The sequence below is a fragment of the Lutjanus erythropterus genome, chromosome 2 (genome assembly GCF_056507025.1).
Source record: "Lutjanus erythropterus isolate fLutEry1 chromosome 2, fLutEry1.hap2, whole genome shotgun sequence".
Taxonomy (NCBI): Eukaryota; Metazoa; Chordata; class Actinopteri; order Lutjaniformes; family Lutjanidae; genus Lutjanus; species Lutjanus erythropterus.
The window spans coordinates 21226105-21245999 of NC_139318.1; the positions used below are offsets into that span (position 1 = coordinate 21226105).

The 19895-nt window shown below is 38.3% G+C and overlaps 1 protein-coding gene across 2 annotated transcripts in view; it reads right to left on the reverse strand.

The window, feature by feature from the left end:
- Positions 1 to 1427: 1427 nt before the first annotated feature.
- The window catches only part of LOC146331504 (growth/differentiation factor 11-like), a 32072-nt gene continuing 13604 nt past the window's right edge, over positions 1428 to 19895 (reverse strand). The window contains exons 2-3 of one of the 2 annotated variants that reach the window (XM_084731947.1): positions 9924 to 10297; positions 1428 to 2958 (exon numbers count right to left, since the gene is read on the reverse strand). In XM_084731947.1, coding sequence (XP_084588073.1) covers positions 2581 to 2958; positions 9924 to 10297 — 752 coding nt within the window. In that variant the 3' untranslated portion in view covers positions 1428 to 2580. Of the gene's footprint in view, positions 2962 to 9923; positions 10298 to 19895 lie in introns of both variants that reach the window. The other variant, XM_084731940.1, reaches the window with a different exon arrangement.

Sequence of the window (19895 nt, forward strand, 5' to 3'; positions counted from 1 at the left end):
GTTACATTCTCTTGATTTTTTTTTCCTTTTTTTTTTTTTTTTTCGCACGTTATGTGGTTTGTTTGTCAGTACAGTACTGCAGTTAAAGGATTTCCCATTTTCATTTTTCCTAAAACTAGCTCTGAGAAAAAGTGAATGAACTGGCTCAACATGAGTAGTGAAGCTATTACTGTTTCTTAAAGGGTAACTTTGGTATTTTTCAACCAATTTTCCAATGTTTTTGTGTCTAAGTGACTAACAACAACTTTTCAAATTGAAACGGTATTTAGGGAGAAAAAAATGAATAGTGTGATTCACAAACTGTGAATCGTAGTAAGTAAGTAAGTGTGCACTAAAAATGCATGTTTTTGCCACTGACAGGCTCAGATTGTTATTATAAGTGTCAGACCATATTACAGAAAGGACTGCTACAGAGAGACCTTTTTTTTAAAAGAGTAAGATATGCATTTTTACATAAAAATTTGATTGGTCTTGCCAAACTAACCAGACTCCCTTTGCAAATTGTAATTTTAATATTGTCATTGTCATTTTCACTCTAAATCTACAGAAACAAAATAAAACCAACTGAAAACATCTTGGCCCATCTTTCCATCAATTACCACATTAGATGTGAAAATATTTTGGCTCTACAGACTGTTTGTCCCAGCTGCTTCGCTGATGTCCGCCCTCCCTCTCGCTCGTCTCCTGGTGATATTTTCACACCTAAATTGGGTTCATTTAGACCAAACCACAGATGGTGATTGCTGGAACAGTGGAAAGATGAGCCAAGACATTTTTGATGAGTTTTATTTTGTTTTTGTTTTTGTTGTTTTGTTTTTGTTATTTTGTTTAATGAAGATAAGGATGTCAAAATTACAGATTTTGCAAATGGAGTCTGGTAACAGTTGTAGTTAAACAAAACAAATCATGCTCTTTAAAAAAGAGGTCTCTCTCTGTCTCTCTTTCTCTCTGTAGTGATCTTTTCCATGTTGTCCAACACTTAGAATAAAAACCTGAGCCTGTCAGTGGCAAAAATGACCACTTTTAGTTTAACTGCGCACAGTTGCCTGAAGGGATCATGTTGCAGCTTAATTAGTTTCGTTTCTGCTGGCTGCAGCGCTCTCCCTCAATAATTAACCAGTTGGAAAAACTGTTGTCCCCATTAGTTATTTATACACAAAAACAGGAACAAACAAAAACAGGATTAAAAAAAATCCAATGTTACCCTTTAATTTACGTGTATTTATAAACACAGAGTATGTATGAGTATGTAAACCTCTAGTGATAATACTGTAATCATGTTTTGTGCTGTTTCCACCTCATAAATTCACTCAGGTAACAGCAGAGTGAACATTTTTGAACATACTGACACCTTTGTGAGTGTTTTATTTCAGGGTATGGATGGATTTTTGTTTCTGTTTGTTATTACATGCTCAGTCCCAGGCCTCTTCAAGTTATGAAACAGTGCATTTAATTATCTGTTTTAAACATATAATGCAGGTGGCAAAGTGTGTTTTCCTTTGTTACACAGAAGAAAGGAAATCTGTCGGGTTCTCGTCATCCTGCAGGACCGTGCTCCTCCTCCTCCTCCTCCTCCTCTCCCAGGTGGTGCCGAATGACTTCAGAGTGCATCTACATTACAGTACTGTTTTAGACTTTAATGTGCAAGTGAAAACTAAATCTCTATTATCTACTTTTGCAGAATGTCAGAAAAAGCAATACTGGCTTTATTTATCCGCTTTGAAAGATTTAAGAGTTAAAATAGTAAAACCTCGTCTTCTTGCCCTCTTCCTTTTTGAGTTTTACAAGACTACAAATAAAAAAAGATCAAAGTAACTGTGAAAGGTTTCGTAGATACTCGAGAATGTCACACTGGGGTGTTATACATTAATAGAGGGTATAGGTTTGGTTTTGGATCTCCTCAACACTTTACATCTCTAGAGCACATCTCTAAACATCTGTAAACAAGATTTTGGATTTATACTAAGAGTATTTCTAACAGTAAACCCTCCTCATATTAGCATGGATTTTTCTTCTTTTGTTAAAGTGAAGGATTGCAAAATAATTCTGATCATGCCCCCTTGCAAACCATTTTTGTGGATCAAATCTCACCCGTAAGTAAGTGTATCTGTGAAATTAAGTATTTCCAAACTCACCTTAGGATTTTAAAAATATTGTAAATGCTTAATGTCTCCTGTCATCTCAATCCACTAACCTGGACATTTCACAAAGATGCCATTTAAAAAAAAAAATCTTTAAAAACCCACAAAACTAACACACTCTATAACATAGTTTTTGTCTCATTTACCATTTTCTGAAGCTCCTCCACAAGGATAACCTCTTTAAATCATTCATAATGTATTGTATTTCCATCACTTCCTTTTTTTTTTTGATTCATGTTTCATTTATAACTTTTTTTTATAGTTAGAATCAGTTTAATTACTGGAAAAATGGAAACCCAGTGGGATGATTTTTGTGGCTGAGCAAAAAGTGAAATCTGGTGCCGAGGAGTGGGTTCTGGTGCCAGGGGAGGGCTCCATAAGGGTTTTGGGTGGTTTGATGCGATGGTGGCTGTACATAAGTGTGCGTCTCTCCTGCAACCTAAGAGCAGCCACATCTATCCACCACCATTCCTGGGATTTTGCCATGAATGATCTGCTGCTTGTCATTGAAGTAGAGCATGTTAATGGGGGACATCTTGGTCGGGGTACAGCAGGGCCCTGCTGAGCCTCGCGGGTTGGCATGCTGCACCAGGTGGGTGTGCGGGTATTTCTGCATAAACATGTACTCGCACTGGCCGGAGCAGTAGTTGGCTTTGTAGCGTTTGGGGGCAATGATCCAGTCCCAGCCGAACGCCTCGAAATCCACAGTCAGAGGGTAGCGACAGCAGCGGGACTCGGTGGAGTGCTCGTCGCAGTCCAGGCCCAGGTTTCTCCGAGAACGTTTGGTCGTCTCAAGAACCTTCACTTCCAGGAACGGCTGCTGGAATCAGGGGGAGGAGGGGCAGGGCAGAGAAAAAGAGGTGGTTATAAGAGATCAACAGCAAAAACATGGCAGACATCTCATTTACAAAAAATAGAATTGAGCCTTCCTAAGCTCCACTCCTTTCAGAACCTTGTTTAACTTTCTCTTTTCCAAATTCCCGAACTTAGATAACTTATTTGCCAGTCTCGTTTATGCTGAAAAGAAAACCACATTTTGAAGATCTGAGTTAAAAGATGCTGCTGGGGTACCTGTAAAAGCGACATATACTCTATATCGTCAGACCTTTGTTGACTAATGTTGGCAAAACTCTGTCTGTCTACCCTGTCTACATACACCCAGATAGATATTAGCTAGTTTAGGATGTGACTAGATGAGCCTAGCACGTAGCACATCTAAGTACAAACAGGAAAAGGAAAAGATGACCGAGGTTCCGCAAGGTATCAAGCACAGAACATTGAAGGACTTAGGAAGGGTCAATCAGAACTATTAAACAAAAAGTTGAATGATTTTTTTGATAATTCTGTCACCACTTTATGTCACTTAATATCATCAGCATTTTCACAAATATGCTTATATGCTTTTTTCAGAGCATTAGATGAGAAGATCAATACCACTCTTATTTCTATGCATTAACAATAGAGATAGAACCAAGTGGTTATTAGCTTAGCTTAGCACAGAGATGGAAAGAAACAGCCAGCCTGGCTCTTTCCAAAGTTTAAAAATATGCTCACCGACACCTCTAAAGTCACTAATTAACATGACGTTTCTTATTGTTTTAATCCGTACACAAACTGAAATGGCAATCAGCCCATCTCTGGTTGCCGGGCAACCTCACAGCAACAAGAAGACTCTGGGAAGTTAGATTTCCCAGCGGTATTTGCCAAGAAATAGTAACGGCATGTAAGTCTCCTTGAAATGTTTAAATGTTCTTTGTGTACAGATTAAACAAATGAGATACAACATGTTAATCAGTGTGCTTTAAAGGTGTTGTTAGATGTATTTTTGAACAGAGCCAGGGCAGCTGCCTCTCTGCTAATGCTAAGCTAATTCCCTCACAGTTTTAACTATATACTACTAAACTATGCAATATGCTACATAATACACACAAGAGAGTTGTATTAATTTTCTCATCTAGCTCTCAGCGACAAAGCAAGTACACAAAATGCTGAACTATTCTTTTATTTCTTAGACTTTAGGTGTAAGACTGTTGACAATGTCCCACTAGGACCGGACTGTTTATGGCATCAGCATAATCTGTATATATCTACAATTTATATATAAAGCACAAAAGTAATCTGATCCATACAAACATATTTTCCATAATGTCACTCATATGTTTAGTTTAGGCACAAACAGAGGAGATTGAGTACCCCTTTTTACCTAGGAGACATATTGACATATCATAACACATAAACTTTGCTTTAATAAAATGAATAGAAGTGACCCTGAGTGACCCCTCACATCATAGCATAAAAAAGTGTAATCCTTCATTCAATTCACTGGTTTGGCTTAGTGGAATATTTGGATAAAACTAAGCCACTGTTAATGTAACTATCACCTTCTGTGGCGTTCCTGCTCTTGCAAAGCAAGATGAAAAAAAAAATGCAGCTGAGGAGGCATTTGCAATGAAAACTGCATATGCAATTTTTCTTCAGATAAAGAAAACACACACAACATGTGCTTAAGCGCACACATGCACACAACTGTCAGCTAACCTACAAACTGACAGAAGCTGAACTACACACTTGACTCTTTGATACCTTAGTAGCTCAGTTTCAGTAAGTAATTATGTATTTTCAGGATAGAAGCTATCCAAGAGAGATGACATTGCAAAAGACAGAAGCTTAACTAAATCAAAATGTATGTAAATCTGAATAAGTGATTATGATGTGTGATTATATGTGGTAGTTAATCTGTTGGTAAACACAAGCTTTCACTGTACTGAAAAACAGAGGATAACGTTGTGTGTATGTTTTTACAGTTTGTCTTATTTGGGGCCAGATTAACATCCTGACTGATCCCAACATGATATTTTACGGTTTAAGACATTTCACATCCTGTTGTTTGGATTACATACTAAATGATGTAGACAAGACCCTCTAGAAAGACTTTTCAAAGTAAACAAAGTTGAAAACCATGCAGCTTTATCACACATCACTGTTGCTTATACTAATAAAGCAAACCACACCAACTTGCACTACAAGAAACAGCAGTGGATATCCTAAAGATGCAAACTAAGTACTAATGTCAACCCGCAGTGTTTCCATTTCAACATGTCAAGTAGATGTACTGTTGTGACCTTCCTCTCAGGATAATTCCTGGCCAATATACCAATAATTCAAATATAATCCAGGTATAAAATGACTGATTTCTGGAACACTAAAATACAATGATCCATGACAAACAGCAGCCAAATAAGCTGTTTTAACTGATGAGGTTTTAACATTAATTATATTAATGATGGCTGAATTCCATTTAGCTGGTTCATTTTCAGGGACCTGGTACTGTGCATGCTGTCTCTCTGTCACACTGTCATGACTTACTGGGACACTTAAACACAGCAGAGCCATCATAAATGTTATCAGTAATACCTGTATTTTTCTTACTGTGACAGTCAAAATGTCTTCTGTGAAAATCAACTAGTTAGACAAGTGCAGCAGTTCACAGTCAGTACACCAGTACCACATCCTGGTGGTCTCCTGTCACACCAGGTGCATTCAGCTGACACACCAGATGTTAATTCATTCTAGATTATGTCACACACTTTGTACTACTGCAGAGATCAAAGTAAAAGAAACCAAACCAAGTAAATTAAACTGCTGATTTTATGACATTTTACAACTCAACTGCTGTCACACAAATAAATTTTAAGAGTAAAAGCCATCTTGTCAGCTCCACAGCTAAATAGTTTGAGAATATAGAATATAATTTTATTAGTCACCATGACAACAAAATGATTCTTTTTCCCAGCAGACATTTTGACTAATGTAATCAATTACACCTGTGATGTTCTTGCTATAATAAGCCAAAACGCCTCATGTGTGAGCATCTTAGCTTCCAAAATGAAATGAAATTGTAAATAAAACAAAGTTTTAACTCTTCCACAAACATTTACTCACTAATGTGAATGAAAACACATTATGTATACATAGAGATTAGCCATTTCATATCTATCCGTCTGTACACTGAGGCTGACACTGTAAGTGTCTGAGCCCCTGGGCATCCAAGCTCCAAATTTTGTTTTAGTTTTCAATTTCCTCAACCAGGTCTGGTTATTTTGCTACGGGAGTTAATCTCAAGTCCACCAACATATCAGTTTAGTCAGTGTATAATATTGGTAAAAAAACAAAAAGAAAAAGAAAAAAAAGAAAAAGCATTAACAGATGGTCATAACAAAGTAAAACATTTATACTTTGACAATCCAAAAGGAGCTAAAGTGACAAAGAAAACTGCTTAAAGTGGAAACAGGTCTTCAACTGTGTTGTTTCCAAGTAGTGTTTGAGCTGCTGTTGCAAAGACAACACCTGTCTACAAGACCAGATCGCTTTTTGTTTCCTCAGTGCCCATCTCAGTGGATAAATTATAAATGTAAATAAGAAATAAGAAAGAAGTATGTTTGCTGAAGAGGTAAATTGAAAGCTGTTGTAATGATGTGCATTGCACTCACTCATGGGTAATATTACACTACTGCCTCACACAAACAAATCTACAGCAGGAACTGGTGTTGGGCGGAGGAGGGTGTAACATCAGAAGAAAACTGTGAATTTGTTCATTAATTTAGTTAATAATGTAGACAAAGTTCTCCCAAAAATTATGCCCAGTGACAAACAGATTTGCACAGTTAAAGCGAGGCTCATGAAAACTAATCTGAACATGGATGGCATCATTGTTCTACAGTCATTACATTGTACAATCCACTTACTTCATAATGATAAGTTATAGCAAAAAAATTGTCTATTTCAAGTTTAAAATCCAGAACCTGTTCATCTGATATTTCACAAAAAACATATGAATTGATTTGTCATTTTTAGAGAAAGAAAACAATGAGCCATTTGAGCACTGATAGAAACTGGGCTTTTCTAATGTTGATGGCTGACTTTGTATGCTCAGTTTGATCCCTGACTTTGGAGGTCATCTGCAGGCTACCATAACCTTGACCTTTGGGCAAAGCAAGCGGATCAAATATTTTACTCCATCATGTTTGTTTTACAAAGCCTTCCTCTCCCCACAGTGATTCCAGCTGAGCTTGAGCACAGTTTTTTGTGACGTATTCAAAAGAGGAAATAAGCTGAAAGGCCGTTGGGGTGAGACCATGTCAGCTTGGCCTTTAGGGCTTTTGTTGCAGAAAAAAAGGACTGAGAGGATCAGGGAGAAGCAGAGTTTGATTCTTTCTTTGCTTGTTGTGTTTTGTTTTATTTTGGTACGCTTGCCTGTGTTTTTGATCTTTTCCTTTTTTCTGGTCAAGAATAATATTGCACACTGCTGTGTGCTCAGAGGGCAGCGATTTATTGGCCAAGACACCAGAGCTGACCTCTGATATGTGTTGTGAAGATCTGACCCAAATGACCACTTGGTAAATATTTGGTGTTGCTTCACTGGGATGAGTGGCCTACATAATTCAACATAGATGTTGTATGTAACTGTCAGTTGTGGTAACTGGAATTTCTAACTAGATTAATGGTTCACGGATGGTTTTGCTTTAACACTGAAGTTTGAACTCATCCGTGTGGACCCATCCATTACATTAGACATGAAGCCAGCACATTTTTAAAATCCTGCTCTCAGAGTTTGAGGCCCAGCAGCTTCTGCCAACATGAGGCTGAATGATCCACAATGTCAACCTCTTTCAAGGAATGCCCAAACTATTCAGGTTAGGATCCATTCACATTTTGCAAAAAAAAAAAAAAGTGATCTTTTCTACTTTATTTTTTGTTATAAACGTCTGTGTAGGAATTTTTTTTTTTTAGTTTTCAACAAGACATAAGAAGAAGAAAGTCAGCAACAAAAATGGATGACAGTGCATTTGCAAAGAATATGTGCATTGTGCAGATAGTGTGCGCTAGTATTAGTTAGCAGCAGATTTGAGGATGAGGATTAGCAGCAGAGGATGTGGTGATGACTTTGGTGAAGGCTGATCCAAACAAAGCAGCTGTGTTTTCTTTGGACTGAACTAAATATAGATCACAGGCATGTTGTGGTGATGGTATTTAGCCTTGAAAAACATGCAATGTTTTAATACATGACTGGTTTATAAAACTCTGTTTTAAGCTGTCCATTATCTTTGTTTCAAACTGAAATTTTCTATCCAAATTTGGTGATATGGATATGATTGAAAGACAGAATTAGCTAGAATTTTAAATAACAGAAAACAGCTATTCCTGTGTTTCTACATGTAAACACCCTTCGAAAATCTCTTGCACCAATTATAACAAACTAAATGTTTAAATGTCACATACATGAAATGCATGTTTGATTTTAAGGTAAACTTGCAATACAAGTCAAAGAGAAGTTGTTCTATTTATAGTAATTTATGTTGTGTGTGCTTTAAAACAAGTGCAGTGTAAATGTTAATGTTTTGAGGCTTTCAGTGTAACCAGCAGATACTCACATAACTGCTATTTCTGCCAAAACTTCCTTTTCTGTCCACTGATCATTGCTTACAGTCTGATTAGCAACTTCAATCGCAAGAATAAAGTCGGAGTTGAGATTTCTAAACAGAAATCTGTATATGAATGCAGATAAAATGAGAAAAAGCTACAAACACAAAAAAACAAAAAACAAAGCTAAATCATCATCAGACGATGATGGTTTCTAAGATTGCATTTTGGCCAATGCATTCCACCTGTTTTGATCCTCACATTGACTGTTTACCTGCAAGCTACCAAAGCCCACTCAAATGTGATTGGTCAATATCACTCAGACTGCAAACACAAACCAGAACGCTTTCAATAACAAAATCTTGTCCGTTGTCTACAGATCCTGCATTCATATGCAGATATCTCTTTATAGAGATTAGTTTCAGATTAGGCAAATCAATGGTGTTTTTTCATGTCATATCGTAGTTCAGTTCCGAATGTGATTCCTGTCCATCTGTGCGGCCACTGGTTTTCATTAATTACACTGCTATATGAAAAACAACTAGCAGATGCTTAAAACTTGCTTAATATGAACAATCATTTACTGTGATTATGATCAATATGATGCTTCACTTGACATAAGCAGGTTTAGAGTTTCTGCAAGTTGATTTGATACTTTAGTGAAATTAACAGCATGTGCCTGAAAGGCAGGAAACAATTTTCAGAAAGCTAAAGGGAACAGCATGCAATCCAAGTTACTTGAAAAGAGACAGAGTTGTATACATCAGTGTTGCATTCTCTTTAGATACTAGATATTACGAGTAATTTTGTGTTAATATTTAACTCAGAATTTTCTATTTTAGGTTTTTAAGCATTGACAGTAAAGATTGATGTAAAGACTTCTTTTCTCCATGACCATTAATTCAATTTTAGTTCAGTCCTGATATTAAAGGTGCAGTAAGTGATTCCGGAGAAAGATGGTTGAGTCTCATTCTCAGGTCATCAAATATGTATTGTGAACGAGACTCTTACTGACCCGTGATTGGCCAAAGTCTCCTGTCACAAGCTAGATTTTGTAAAGCCTGAAAACAGAGTCAAAAAGAGGAGCAGAAGTCTAGTTTTCTATCAGACTACTTGAATCACATTATGCTTAAAGGTTATTATGGAACTTTTGCTCAATCTTGGCAAAAATAAGCTGCCTACGACGGCTTTAATACAGATCCACATTTCTCTTTGATTCAAGTATTTTTTTTTTCACTAACATGATTTTGGCTGAACTCCTTTGAGATTTTGTATTTGCATAAATCTGAGCTACAATGGGAGTGACCCCCCCCCACCCCAGATCCACCCACCCACCCCAATGACAGGTCTGAGGGTCCTTACCAGCCCCTCCTCCCCGGGTCGCAGCGAGGTAACTGCCAGGTCATTGCCACTCTCGTCAAAGGCGTTGATGTCGATTCCCCAGTTGGTGTGGGGCTGTTTGAACCAGTTCTGCAACACGTGCTTAAAGTCAATACTTTGCCAGTGGCCGACCCTGGAGTTGAGCTCGATCTTCAGCGAGCGGATGCGGATGTGGCGGCTGCCCTGCTCCGTGACGGGCTTCAGCCGGAGGATCTGCAGGTAGACGGTGGACGTCTGCTGCAGTGGTCGCAGGTACACCCACAGCTGGGCCTTCAGCACTTTGGTGAACATCAGCTTGGGGCTGAACTTGAAGAAGCAGCAGCTTGGCTTCCCATTCACCTGCACCAGAGGCTCCGCTGTAGAAAAGAGAGACAGTTAGATTTTTAAATGTTCTGTATACACTGTAAATGCCAATTCATTGACTAAACCTGATTTGCACATTAAATTTTTAATGTTTCTCTTATATTTTTTCAGTTTGAAGAGACAGTTCTTCATTTCACACAAAGAAACAACCATGACTTATCTGAAAATGTATCATAGACATGCATTAAATTTCCATCATGTTTTTCTTCAAACCTCAAAAAAAAAAAAAAGATCTCAAGAATGTTTTAACTCTCACAGGATGCATGCTGCAAAGTCTGTGAGTATGCCGTGCTTGCACTTTAAAAATACATGTTGTTTTGACTCATTTTTACTAAAATGTGTGTACACAAACATAGTAAGTTGGCAAAAACAGTTAATTGGTTTATTCAAGTGTTTTTGCAAAGTGAACTGAAAGTTTTTAATGTCTTGTTGGCAGTCTTGAACATTTGTGTGGACAATAATTTTTTTGTGTCATTAATGGATTGGGGTTTACAGTGCAGTAAATGATGTGTACATATATCATCAGGATCATCACCAAGGATCATTTAGCACTGAACACACTGCACTGGCCATGAATTGCAACATCCCCACTTCACTTCCAATGAGGGACCTTTGCTATATGTCATTCCCCATCTCTCTCCCCTGTATTTCATGAGAGATCTACCACAACATGCATTTTGCCTCAGTGTGGTGATAAACATTACTGCTATGATGTTCTTTTAATGAAATGTGCATCATTGGTGACAGACATATCCTTTTCTGTGCATCACAGGGGAATTTATCAGCAAAGCCCAGTCCAGAACAGAGTATTTGGAACGACAACATGCATAACCTTTCTTCAGCTCAATGTACAATCCTGGGCTTGACTGACATGTTCAGAAATATATATTTTAGCTAGCCTGTAAAAACAGAGACAGCTACATCCCTGCTCAGTCATCCACAAAGGAACAAACCATGACACTGTAACTCATGTATTGTTAATAACTGCGATCATATTCAGCCACATCACTGAAAGAGATCATCTCTAATAGAGCCAAGCGAGGGTGTTTGAAGATAAAAGAGAGTTTACTCCCAAAGGAGCACACAGAGTCAACAACATTTCTCAGCAGTTTTCTGAGCAGCTACCATTAGCTCAGACTGTTGCACAAAGCTTTCATAAATTCAAACAGCAAAAAGCAAAGTGCAAAACTGACAAATACTACAGTATATTCTGCAGGAAGCAACAGTGGTCAAGGCAGGCACAGTTATTGTCAGGTGGGACACTGATTTGATACACACAGACTTCTCTGTTTTCTTTGTGCTTTAATCCATCACCAGACATTTTAAGTCACATGGCCCTGGACCACCATGGATCACAATCATTACTAGCTGCTGATGACTTAAAGCTGTGGTAGGCAGTTCAGTTTTGGTGTCATCGGGCAAACATCCCAAAATAACCTTTAAGCACTTTGTAATTGAAGTGGTCTGAGAGAAAACTAGACTTCTGCTCCTCCTCTTGGCTGTTCTCAGGCTCTCGAAAATCTAGCCCATGACAGAACACTTTGGCCAATCACAGGTCAGTAAAAATTGTTGAGTCTCATGTCCATTGATGACCTAGAAATGAGACCCAAAAATCAAACCGTCTTTCTCCATAATCGCTAACTGCACCTTTAAAGATGAAAGCAGTCACCGAGAAATGTTGGTGAATAAAACTATTTCATTTATGAAACAACAACAAGTTTGTTTAATTCATCTGTACGTGATGGAGAGACATTCTGGGCTTGAAACGTTGCTCTTTTCCTGATATAATTAAATCTTAAAGGGAGCAGTTAACCATACTGTGACTCCTTGGCAGGTACAGATGCACATTTTCGGACTCAACACCTTGACAAGAAAGATGTGCACACCGACCATAAAGGCATAGAAAACCACAGATCTGCACATCACTGAGAAGTGTTAGCATATGTTTGTTTAACTCCTATGTATGCAGAAGAAGGGCTATAACTCTGTAACACACTGCCGTTGTCAACAAATGACATAAAACTTGTTTTCTAAATGCAAAGAGTTTCTTCGGTGATAATATTAAATTCATAATATGCAAGTTCTGCTGCTAGGTGTCTCTCACATGCAAAGATGTGAAAGGATTCAAATCTTTTAACTGAAGTCCGTGGTCATCTCCTGAGCAAAGGAGGAGCAGCTCATCACTTAAACGAGAATAGATGGCCTGGTCCACCTTAAAGGTCAGTCTACCTTAAGTGAGCTTGGGTCACAGTTGTCTCGAACTTCGAAGCTAACCTCCTCCAGCAGCACGCAAGACACAGGAACTTGGTTTGGGTCTTTGTATTTATTCAGTGACAAATAGCCTTAACTGTTTGTACACTGGAATAGTTTATGAGTACTTTGGTACTGACCAGTCAGGAACCAGTACCAATTTAGTAACGTTTCTCAATACCCATACCAATCTCTGACGTCCCACTGTTTTCACTAAAATTACAATAGCTAGCAGCTAGTAGGAAACGTACCATTACCTTGAATAAATTACAGATTACTCTGCATTTGAACATTGTTGGAAACATTTGGGGTAATGTAAGTACACAACTAAACAAAATATATAACATATTTTTAGACATAACGCATTTTATACACGTTAAGTTTGAGTCCACAGGTCTGGTCTTAACCCAGAGAAGAAAATCAGCATTTATTTCACAACATGATCACAAACATGGTCACAAACTGACTGTTTTTCTTTCTTTTTTTTCTTTTTGGTAAATTGCCATTCTAACCAACTGCCACATCTGCATCAAGGCAGTTGGTTATCATATGTGCACATGGTCCTGTTGTTCGGTCCATTCAGCCAGGTTACATTTGCGATTACATCAAGGTTGGACAAACAGATACATTTGCATATTAAAACAAGGATCAGTAATGGTGGCCAGTGGCCAGATGGTAACCTTAGATTCCCCTGGGTCAATCATAATGAAATGGTCTACCACTACATTATAACTAGCAAAATTAAAACATCTCAAGTTTATTTTAGTGGCTCACTCTGGTTGAAAAATATATTTGGGGTTTGGATTAAGGGTTACGTCAAAGAACGCGAGGCGTCTCCTAAAATAGGCTGATTTATTCCTGTCGTGATCCTTCGGCTCTGGTGTTTCTGTGATTTGCACCACATGTCAAATCTGCACATGGTTCATTTACATAGACCTCCATCTGATATAATGACATCCATCCATTGAATTCATACATTCATTTCCATGTAAAGCGTTCATTTATTAAGGGAAATTTATTCTGCATCTATCTGGCATAATAATGTGCCAACTGACTACAATAGAATATCTAATCTGCCCATTTTCTCTGAGCATATTTAACTTATAGCAACTCCAGTTTTTAGCAAATAAATCGTTGTTTTCTGTCATTTATCTTGCAGACGAGTGTTTACAAAAAAAAAAAAAAAAGCAGATAAAAACTGTATGGACCTGTCAATCATTGCCAAATCTGAGGTTGCTCAGGCAACCTGAAAATGCTTCCTGGGTCAAAAGGTTATTTGGCACCTCAGCCTAGTTAAGAAATGGGATCAGGGGTCAAAACCGTCAGCCTCTTTACATCTCAGGGGTGCTGGGGAGGGGCTGCCCTAATAGCCAGATTGAGTTTGAAGGTCAAGGTCGACCCTATGGCAATGGTAATATGTCTTTCTTCACAACACGCCTTATTTTAAAACCAGAGAATCATTTAAAATCTCTGAGAGAGACACAACAACAACAGCAGTTTGTTTTTGTTTTGATCAGGGTGGAGATTCTCCAGCCAATCATGAATTGTTTATCTAAACCTCAATTGGCCAGGGGGGAACACTGCACCGGGCTGTTTTTTTTGTTTTTTTTTACACTAAACAAGTGTTGTAATTGAATTATGGGCATGCATTGAGGGATATGAATTCACTGAGGTACAGATGGACTATCCATTAGACGAGTCCAGGGCGAAAGTTGAACAAGGGCCAAGCCAGGGACAGACGTGGTCCTTCAGCCTGTATTTCCAGGGACAGTCATTAGTGAGTGTAAATTATACAGTGTCTCACGCTGGACAAACAATATGTCAATGTTCCTTTTGGTGGGTTGCTGGGGTCACAGCAATTAACGTGGGTAGTGTTGTGTTTGCTCATCAGCACAAAACTGGGAATGAATGATTCTGCAGTTTGCTTGGGGTTTACTTGTGATTACTACTTTTTGTTGTTTTTAATCACTGCAGATGGGCGCTGACACACAACCGGCTCTTCCTTTGCAAACAGCTTTTTATCACTTTTGTTGGATTTTAGAAAAAAAAAGCCTAAAAGAAAAAAAAGCCAGCAAACACTGCAGAGCTGAAACGGGTCAGTTTCTGGAGCAGAGGCCTTTCTTGAGAAGGAGTAATCTGAGAAGCGAGAGCTCTGTACTACACCGTGATCCAGTTAGGAGCCCCAGTTATTAAACACACATGCACAACACATGAGCGACGTCATGTTAAACAATGACTGCATTGATAGGTGAAATCAATTTGTGCCTTTATAGATCCTGTAAGTGCACAAGTAAAGAGGCAGCGCATGGAGGATGAATGCCTGCAGCTTAATTACACCCCACATCTTGGCAGAGTCACTCCACTTGTGCAGAAACGAGCACTAAGCTAGCTTGTAAAGATCAGAAAACCAATGGGACATTTAATCCTTCTACCTGAGCTAACTTTGCTCCCGCTGCCATAACACATTACTGCTGCAGGACTGTTTTTTACAGCTTCATTTCCTGAACAATTTACTCTGTTATAGTTCAGTGTTTGATTTCAATCCTGCTGTAAGGATATGAATTCTGATTTTGCATTCAGCACCACCTACTGGAGCAATAGCACCTCTGTCCTCGGCCAAACTGAAGATGAAGACAGAAACTAGTCCACATCAGTCATAAGACTCCAATTATTTTACTTAAAGGCATAATGAGCAACATTTTCCTGAAAAACACTGTATATATAGACATAATCCCTTTCAATTACCCACTAAGTAGTGTAGTGGTGGATGTCCTTTGCCTTTAATTCCTTAATTTCTCATTATTTTACTGTGTTTGGGATGCTTCACCAACCCAAAATGTCCATATTTGCATCCTGTGAATGAGACTCAGGAATCAACAATCAATTCAAATGAAGCAAAAGTATGGACAGAGGCTGTGTTTTTCCAAAGGAACCAGGCTTGTTTGCTTTTCCTCCTCATGTTTCCAGCCTACTTCATTATTACAGCAGCTTATTTCCCTGTGGTATAATTGCAGCATATGCAGCGCATGAATTTTACTGCCAGCACGCAGCAGGCCTGCAGGTGAGCCTATCAAACATCTGGTGGACTCCCAGGGTACCTGTGTCCCAGAGTTAGCCCATGCAGAGCCTCCTATACAGTATGTGCATGTTAGGGGGAGACATATAGAATATAAGGGTTTATTCAGCATGCCATCTGTCCATTTTAATAAGAGCAGAGGCTGTTTCAAAGTTAAATGCTTTTAATAACCAAATGCAGTAATGTTACTGAGGGCTACAGGAGCACGAGCCAGTTAAACTGTTGAAAACAGATGGAGAGGGGAAGTTAAGGTGGACTTACACAATGAATAGTTAACATGTGGTACCACTGAGGGTGCTTAAGTCAAGACAGATTTTATTTATGTAGCTCCAAATCACAAATCACAGTTTGCCTCAGGGGGCTTTACAATCTGTACAGTGTATTAGAGCTGCAACGATTAGATGACTAATCAATTGAAAGAAAATTAATTGATATTTTACTAATTGATTAATTGTTTCAGTCATTTTTCAAGCAAAAATGTCAAACATTTGCTGGTTCCACCCTCTTGAATATGATGATCTGTTTATCTTTGTCATTAATGATACTAAATAAAGAGTCTTTGGGTTTTAGACTGTTAGTTGGACAAAAGAAGGAATTGTAATGAGCATTTTTCACAATCTTTCAACATCTTATAGACTCAACAATTAATTGATTAATCTTGAAAAATAATAGATTCTTACTGAATCAAATGGATATTTATTTATCTTTGATTTCCACAAGACATATATAAAAAAATGTTAGAGACTTCTAAAGTTTTGTACTTTTTTTTACAGAAATGGTTTTCTGTGCTTCTGCTTCTTGTGCCTCTATATTAGAGCTGTGATTATTATTTTTCAACTGATTAATCATTTTGAGTAATTTTTTAAAGAAAAAAATATCCATATCCTATGTGAGTCCAGCTTCTGAAATGTGAATATTTTCTGTTTTTTAGTCCTCTATGACAGTAAACTGATTACATTTGGCTAGTGGACAACTTGGGGAAACACTGATCTACATTTTTCACCATTTTATCAATCAAACAACTAACTGATTAATGATTAATCAAGAAAATGATTGGCAATTTAATAGATAATGAAAATATTCATTAGTTGCAGCCCTTGTCCACATGCTATCAACTTTAGCAATGAAGAACAACCTCACTATAGTTAATGTACCTATAAGATCCCACACAATGATTATAACAAGATAAAATACATAACAAAGATTACGCTCTTACTTTAAGAACTGTCTCATATCCTTATATGTAAATAATTAAATATGTTTTGTCAAATATCAGGAAACAAAGTAAAAATGTGAAGTAAATGATGAATTTGTTTTACAGTAAATTACGTCAGATACAGATGCACTCATATGATGGTTAAAATAACAATTTGGCCAGTAGCTCATTACCAATATTTTTTTCTGTTATTGTTGTTTATTTTGTTTTTGTTGTTATTTATTCCCCTTTTTGTGCCAGGCAAACAAAGAAATCTTCATTAGAATAAATAACTCTTATAGTCATTCAGCCCTTCTTCACACTATCTTTGAATGAGCACAACATACGTCATTAAACAGTCGTGCTCAGCCAGTAGCATCATCTCTACATCAGCAGCTGGGTTTAGTGGCTACTGTTGCCTGAGTCCAGCTGCAAATAACCAACACAACTTTTAACCAGCACAAAACTGATGCAACACATCAGATAAACATCTGCCACTGCCATCGGTGAATGTCATCTTATTTGTGGTAGGTTGATAGTAGTCAACAAGGTGAATATGTGTTGATACTCATGTTCCTTGATGTCAGGCTAAATTTAAAAATTGCCATCACACTTTATTTTTAATTCCCTAGAGTTCACATTTTTTATCCAAACTCTTGAAAGGCAGTCATGTTCACATTGTGTACGTGTGCCGTAACTTCTGGTCAGGTGAAAATCTGCAGATAAAATGGTGTGCTGGGAGAGAAATGGTCACTTATTGTTAATGTCCAAATGGATAATGCATAATGGTATAAACCTAGATAGGAGTTTCATTTGCATATATATCTATATTTTCTTTTCTTAATGGGAAATGCAAATGTGCCATTTTGTGGTGAGTGTGTGTTTGGGAGCCTTCATGTTGAATAAATGTGACTCTAGGGTATCCCCACGCACCTCGGCATATTAATCATCGTGACACGTTCACGACCCTTCTAATAAGACAGGGGCCACAGTGCACCCCCTCAAACATCCCATCCCACCCCAGCCCCGCTCCCTCTTTGTCTCTCGGCCAGTCCCAAGGGACGGGAGAGGGTGGTGGGGGAGGCCCGGCTCGAGCTGGGGATGGAGGACGAGGGGGGGTGTGTGAAGTTAGACCTCCTCATTCAGAAGCCCTCCCCTGGGACAACGGCAGGCACAAGACTCCTATTAGGACTGAGCACAGTAGCCCCCCAGGAGCAACAAAAGACACCTCCTAATGCTCCCTGTTCTAGCTCACTGAACACACACACACACACACACACGGAAACATGCAGCCACACATAAACACACAAGACACACCAGCTCCAAACTGACCGTCCTCAGCAAACAGCTCATTGTTTTTATATATGTTTGTATTATAAGAGGACAACGTCTGCGTCAGGACATCACCTCCAGCAGGACAGACGATGAAAAGCATGAGCGTGCAGTGAACTGCAATAAGGTGGACAGCTGGACAGCAGGAAGCATGCTGGGGTCTCTCTCACCGCTTGTGTCTGTGTGCATCCACACATGCATGCAAGACATCACAGGACAATGTTCTGCTGCTGGTTTCAAAAGTTAAATCCCAAACTTTTTCTTACATAAACACACATCTAAACACAATTATGATTACTAAGATATCATAATTTAGGGCTGCATTCAGCTTCTTTTTTATTAGATTTAAAGGGGGAAAAAAAGCAAGACAACAATTGAAGACAACAATTGTTGATAAATGATAACTGACGAATAACTTTGTAATTTTAATCATGTCCCTATTACGTAAACCAATAAAGAAATAAAATAAAAAAGTTATTATAGTTCAAGACTATCATGCACACAGCTGAGCAATACTCATGTTGGTACCCATTGCAAGCCACTGATTATTAGAATCCAAGTAAATAAAAAATATATTTCACACAAATGACAAGGAAAACAACTATGAATGTATTTTGACATTTGACAAACTGAGTTTTGCTAACTCACACCAATCAGAAGTACTGTTGCAACTCATTTTGTTATAATTAAGGTCTGAAGTGGAGCCTTCATGCTGAAGAGTTCACTTTTTTTTTTGGCTTTCTTGCCAACTTTATTACATTAGAGAATTTCAGCCAGTTTCCCCAAAATACATCAGAATAGTGTCGTGTCAGTGTGTGTTTCATCTCCCTCTAAAAATCCTGTCAATCATTCAAAGAGTCAAAACATACGGCAAAGTACAAAATCAGTTGCTGAAAATGACTTTAATTTTTTTGACCTATCAGAAATGTGCTGCAACTTAACAATGTGGTAACCCAAGTGTCTCTGCCGTTCAATTTGGCAGTGACCCTCTTGCAATCGTTTCAGAAATGGCTGAAGCCCCCGAGGCAAAAAGCTTCAGCAGTGATGTAGCACAGAGGTGACTGATGGGAAACGGATGGAGGAGAATAAACACTTGAGAGGCGATTGAGTAATTATACGGTGAGAAATTCAGCCATTATTCTTTAGGTAACAGAAACTTAAAACTCATACAGATGTAACATAGACACTGTTTACACTTGGTTTTAAAGATGTGTGTTGGATGATCATATCATGAGTGGACAGTGCTAAATGCAAGAATAAACAACCACCAAGACATATGGGATGGATTTGACCACATGTATTTTGTAGTGTAAATGCTAACACATCCTCCAGATCAATGCCTGGCATGGTTATCATTTTTCATGTTGTCCTGCAGCCTTTTGTAAGTCACAAATGACTTTGTCCTGTCAGTCTCAACAGTTGGAATAGACTGTCCAGGTATATTAGTTCTTGAAACTTTTTTTTTCTTAGCAAGCCAATGTTAAGTAAATCTGGTGCCGGTCTGGTGATAGACTAACAAAAGAACTGCACGGATGGCTCTTTGACCTTCCAGCAGAAGTGACATAGACAAGAACAAATTCTGAACACAAGCGTCAGCTGGTCACATTGAAGACACATGATAGACACAGGTGTGAACAATGAGGTGTCTCAGCTGTCAATGTGTTTGGATCCCCGAAACACATTTTTAAACCAAGTGTAAACAGGGACATACATCACTTCATGATTTCCAGGCTGACCG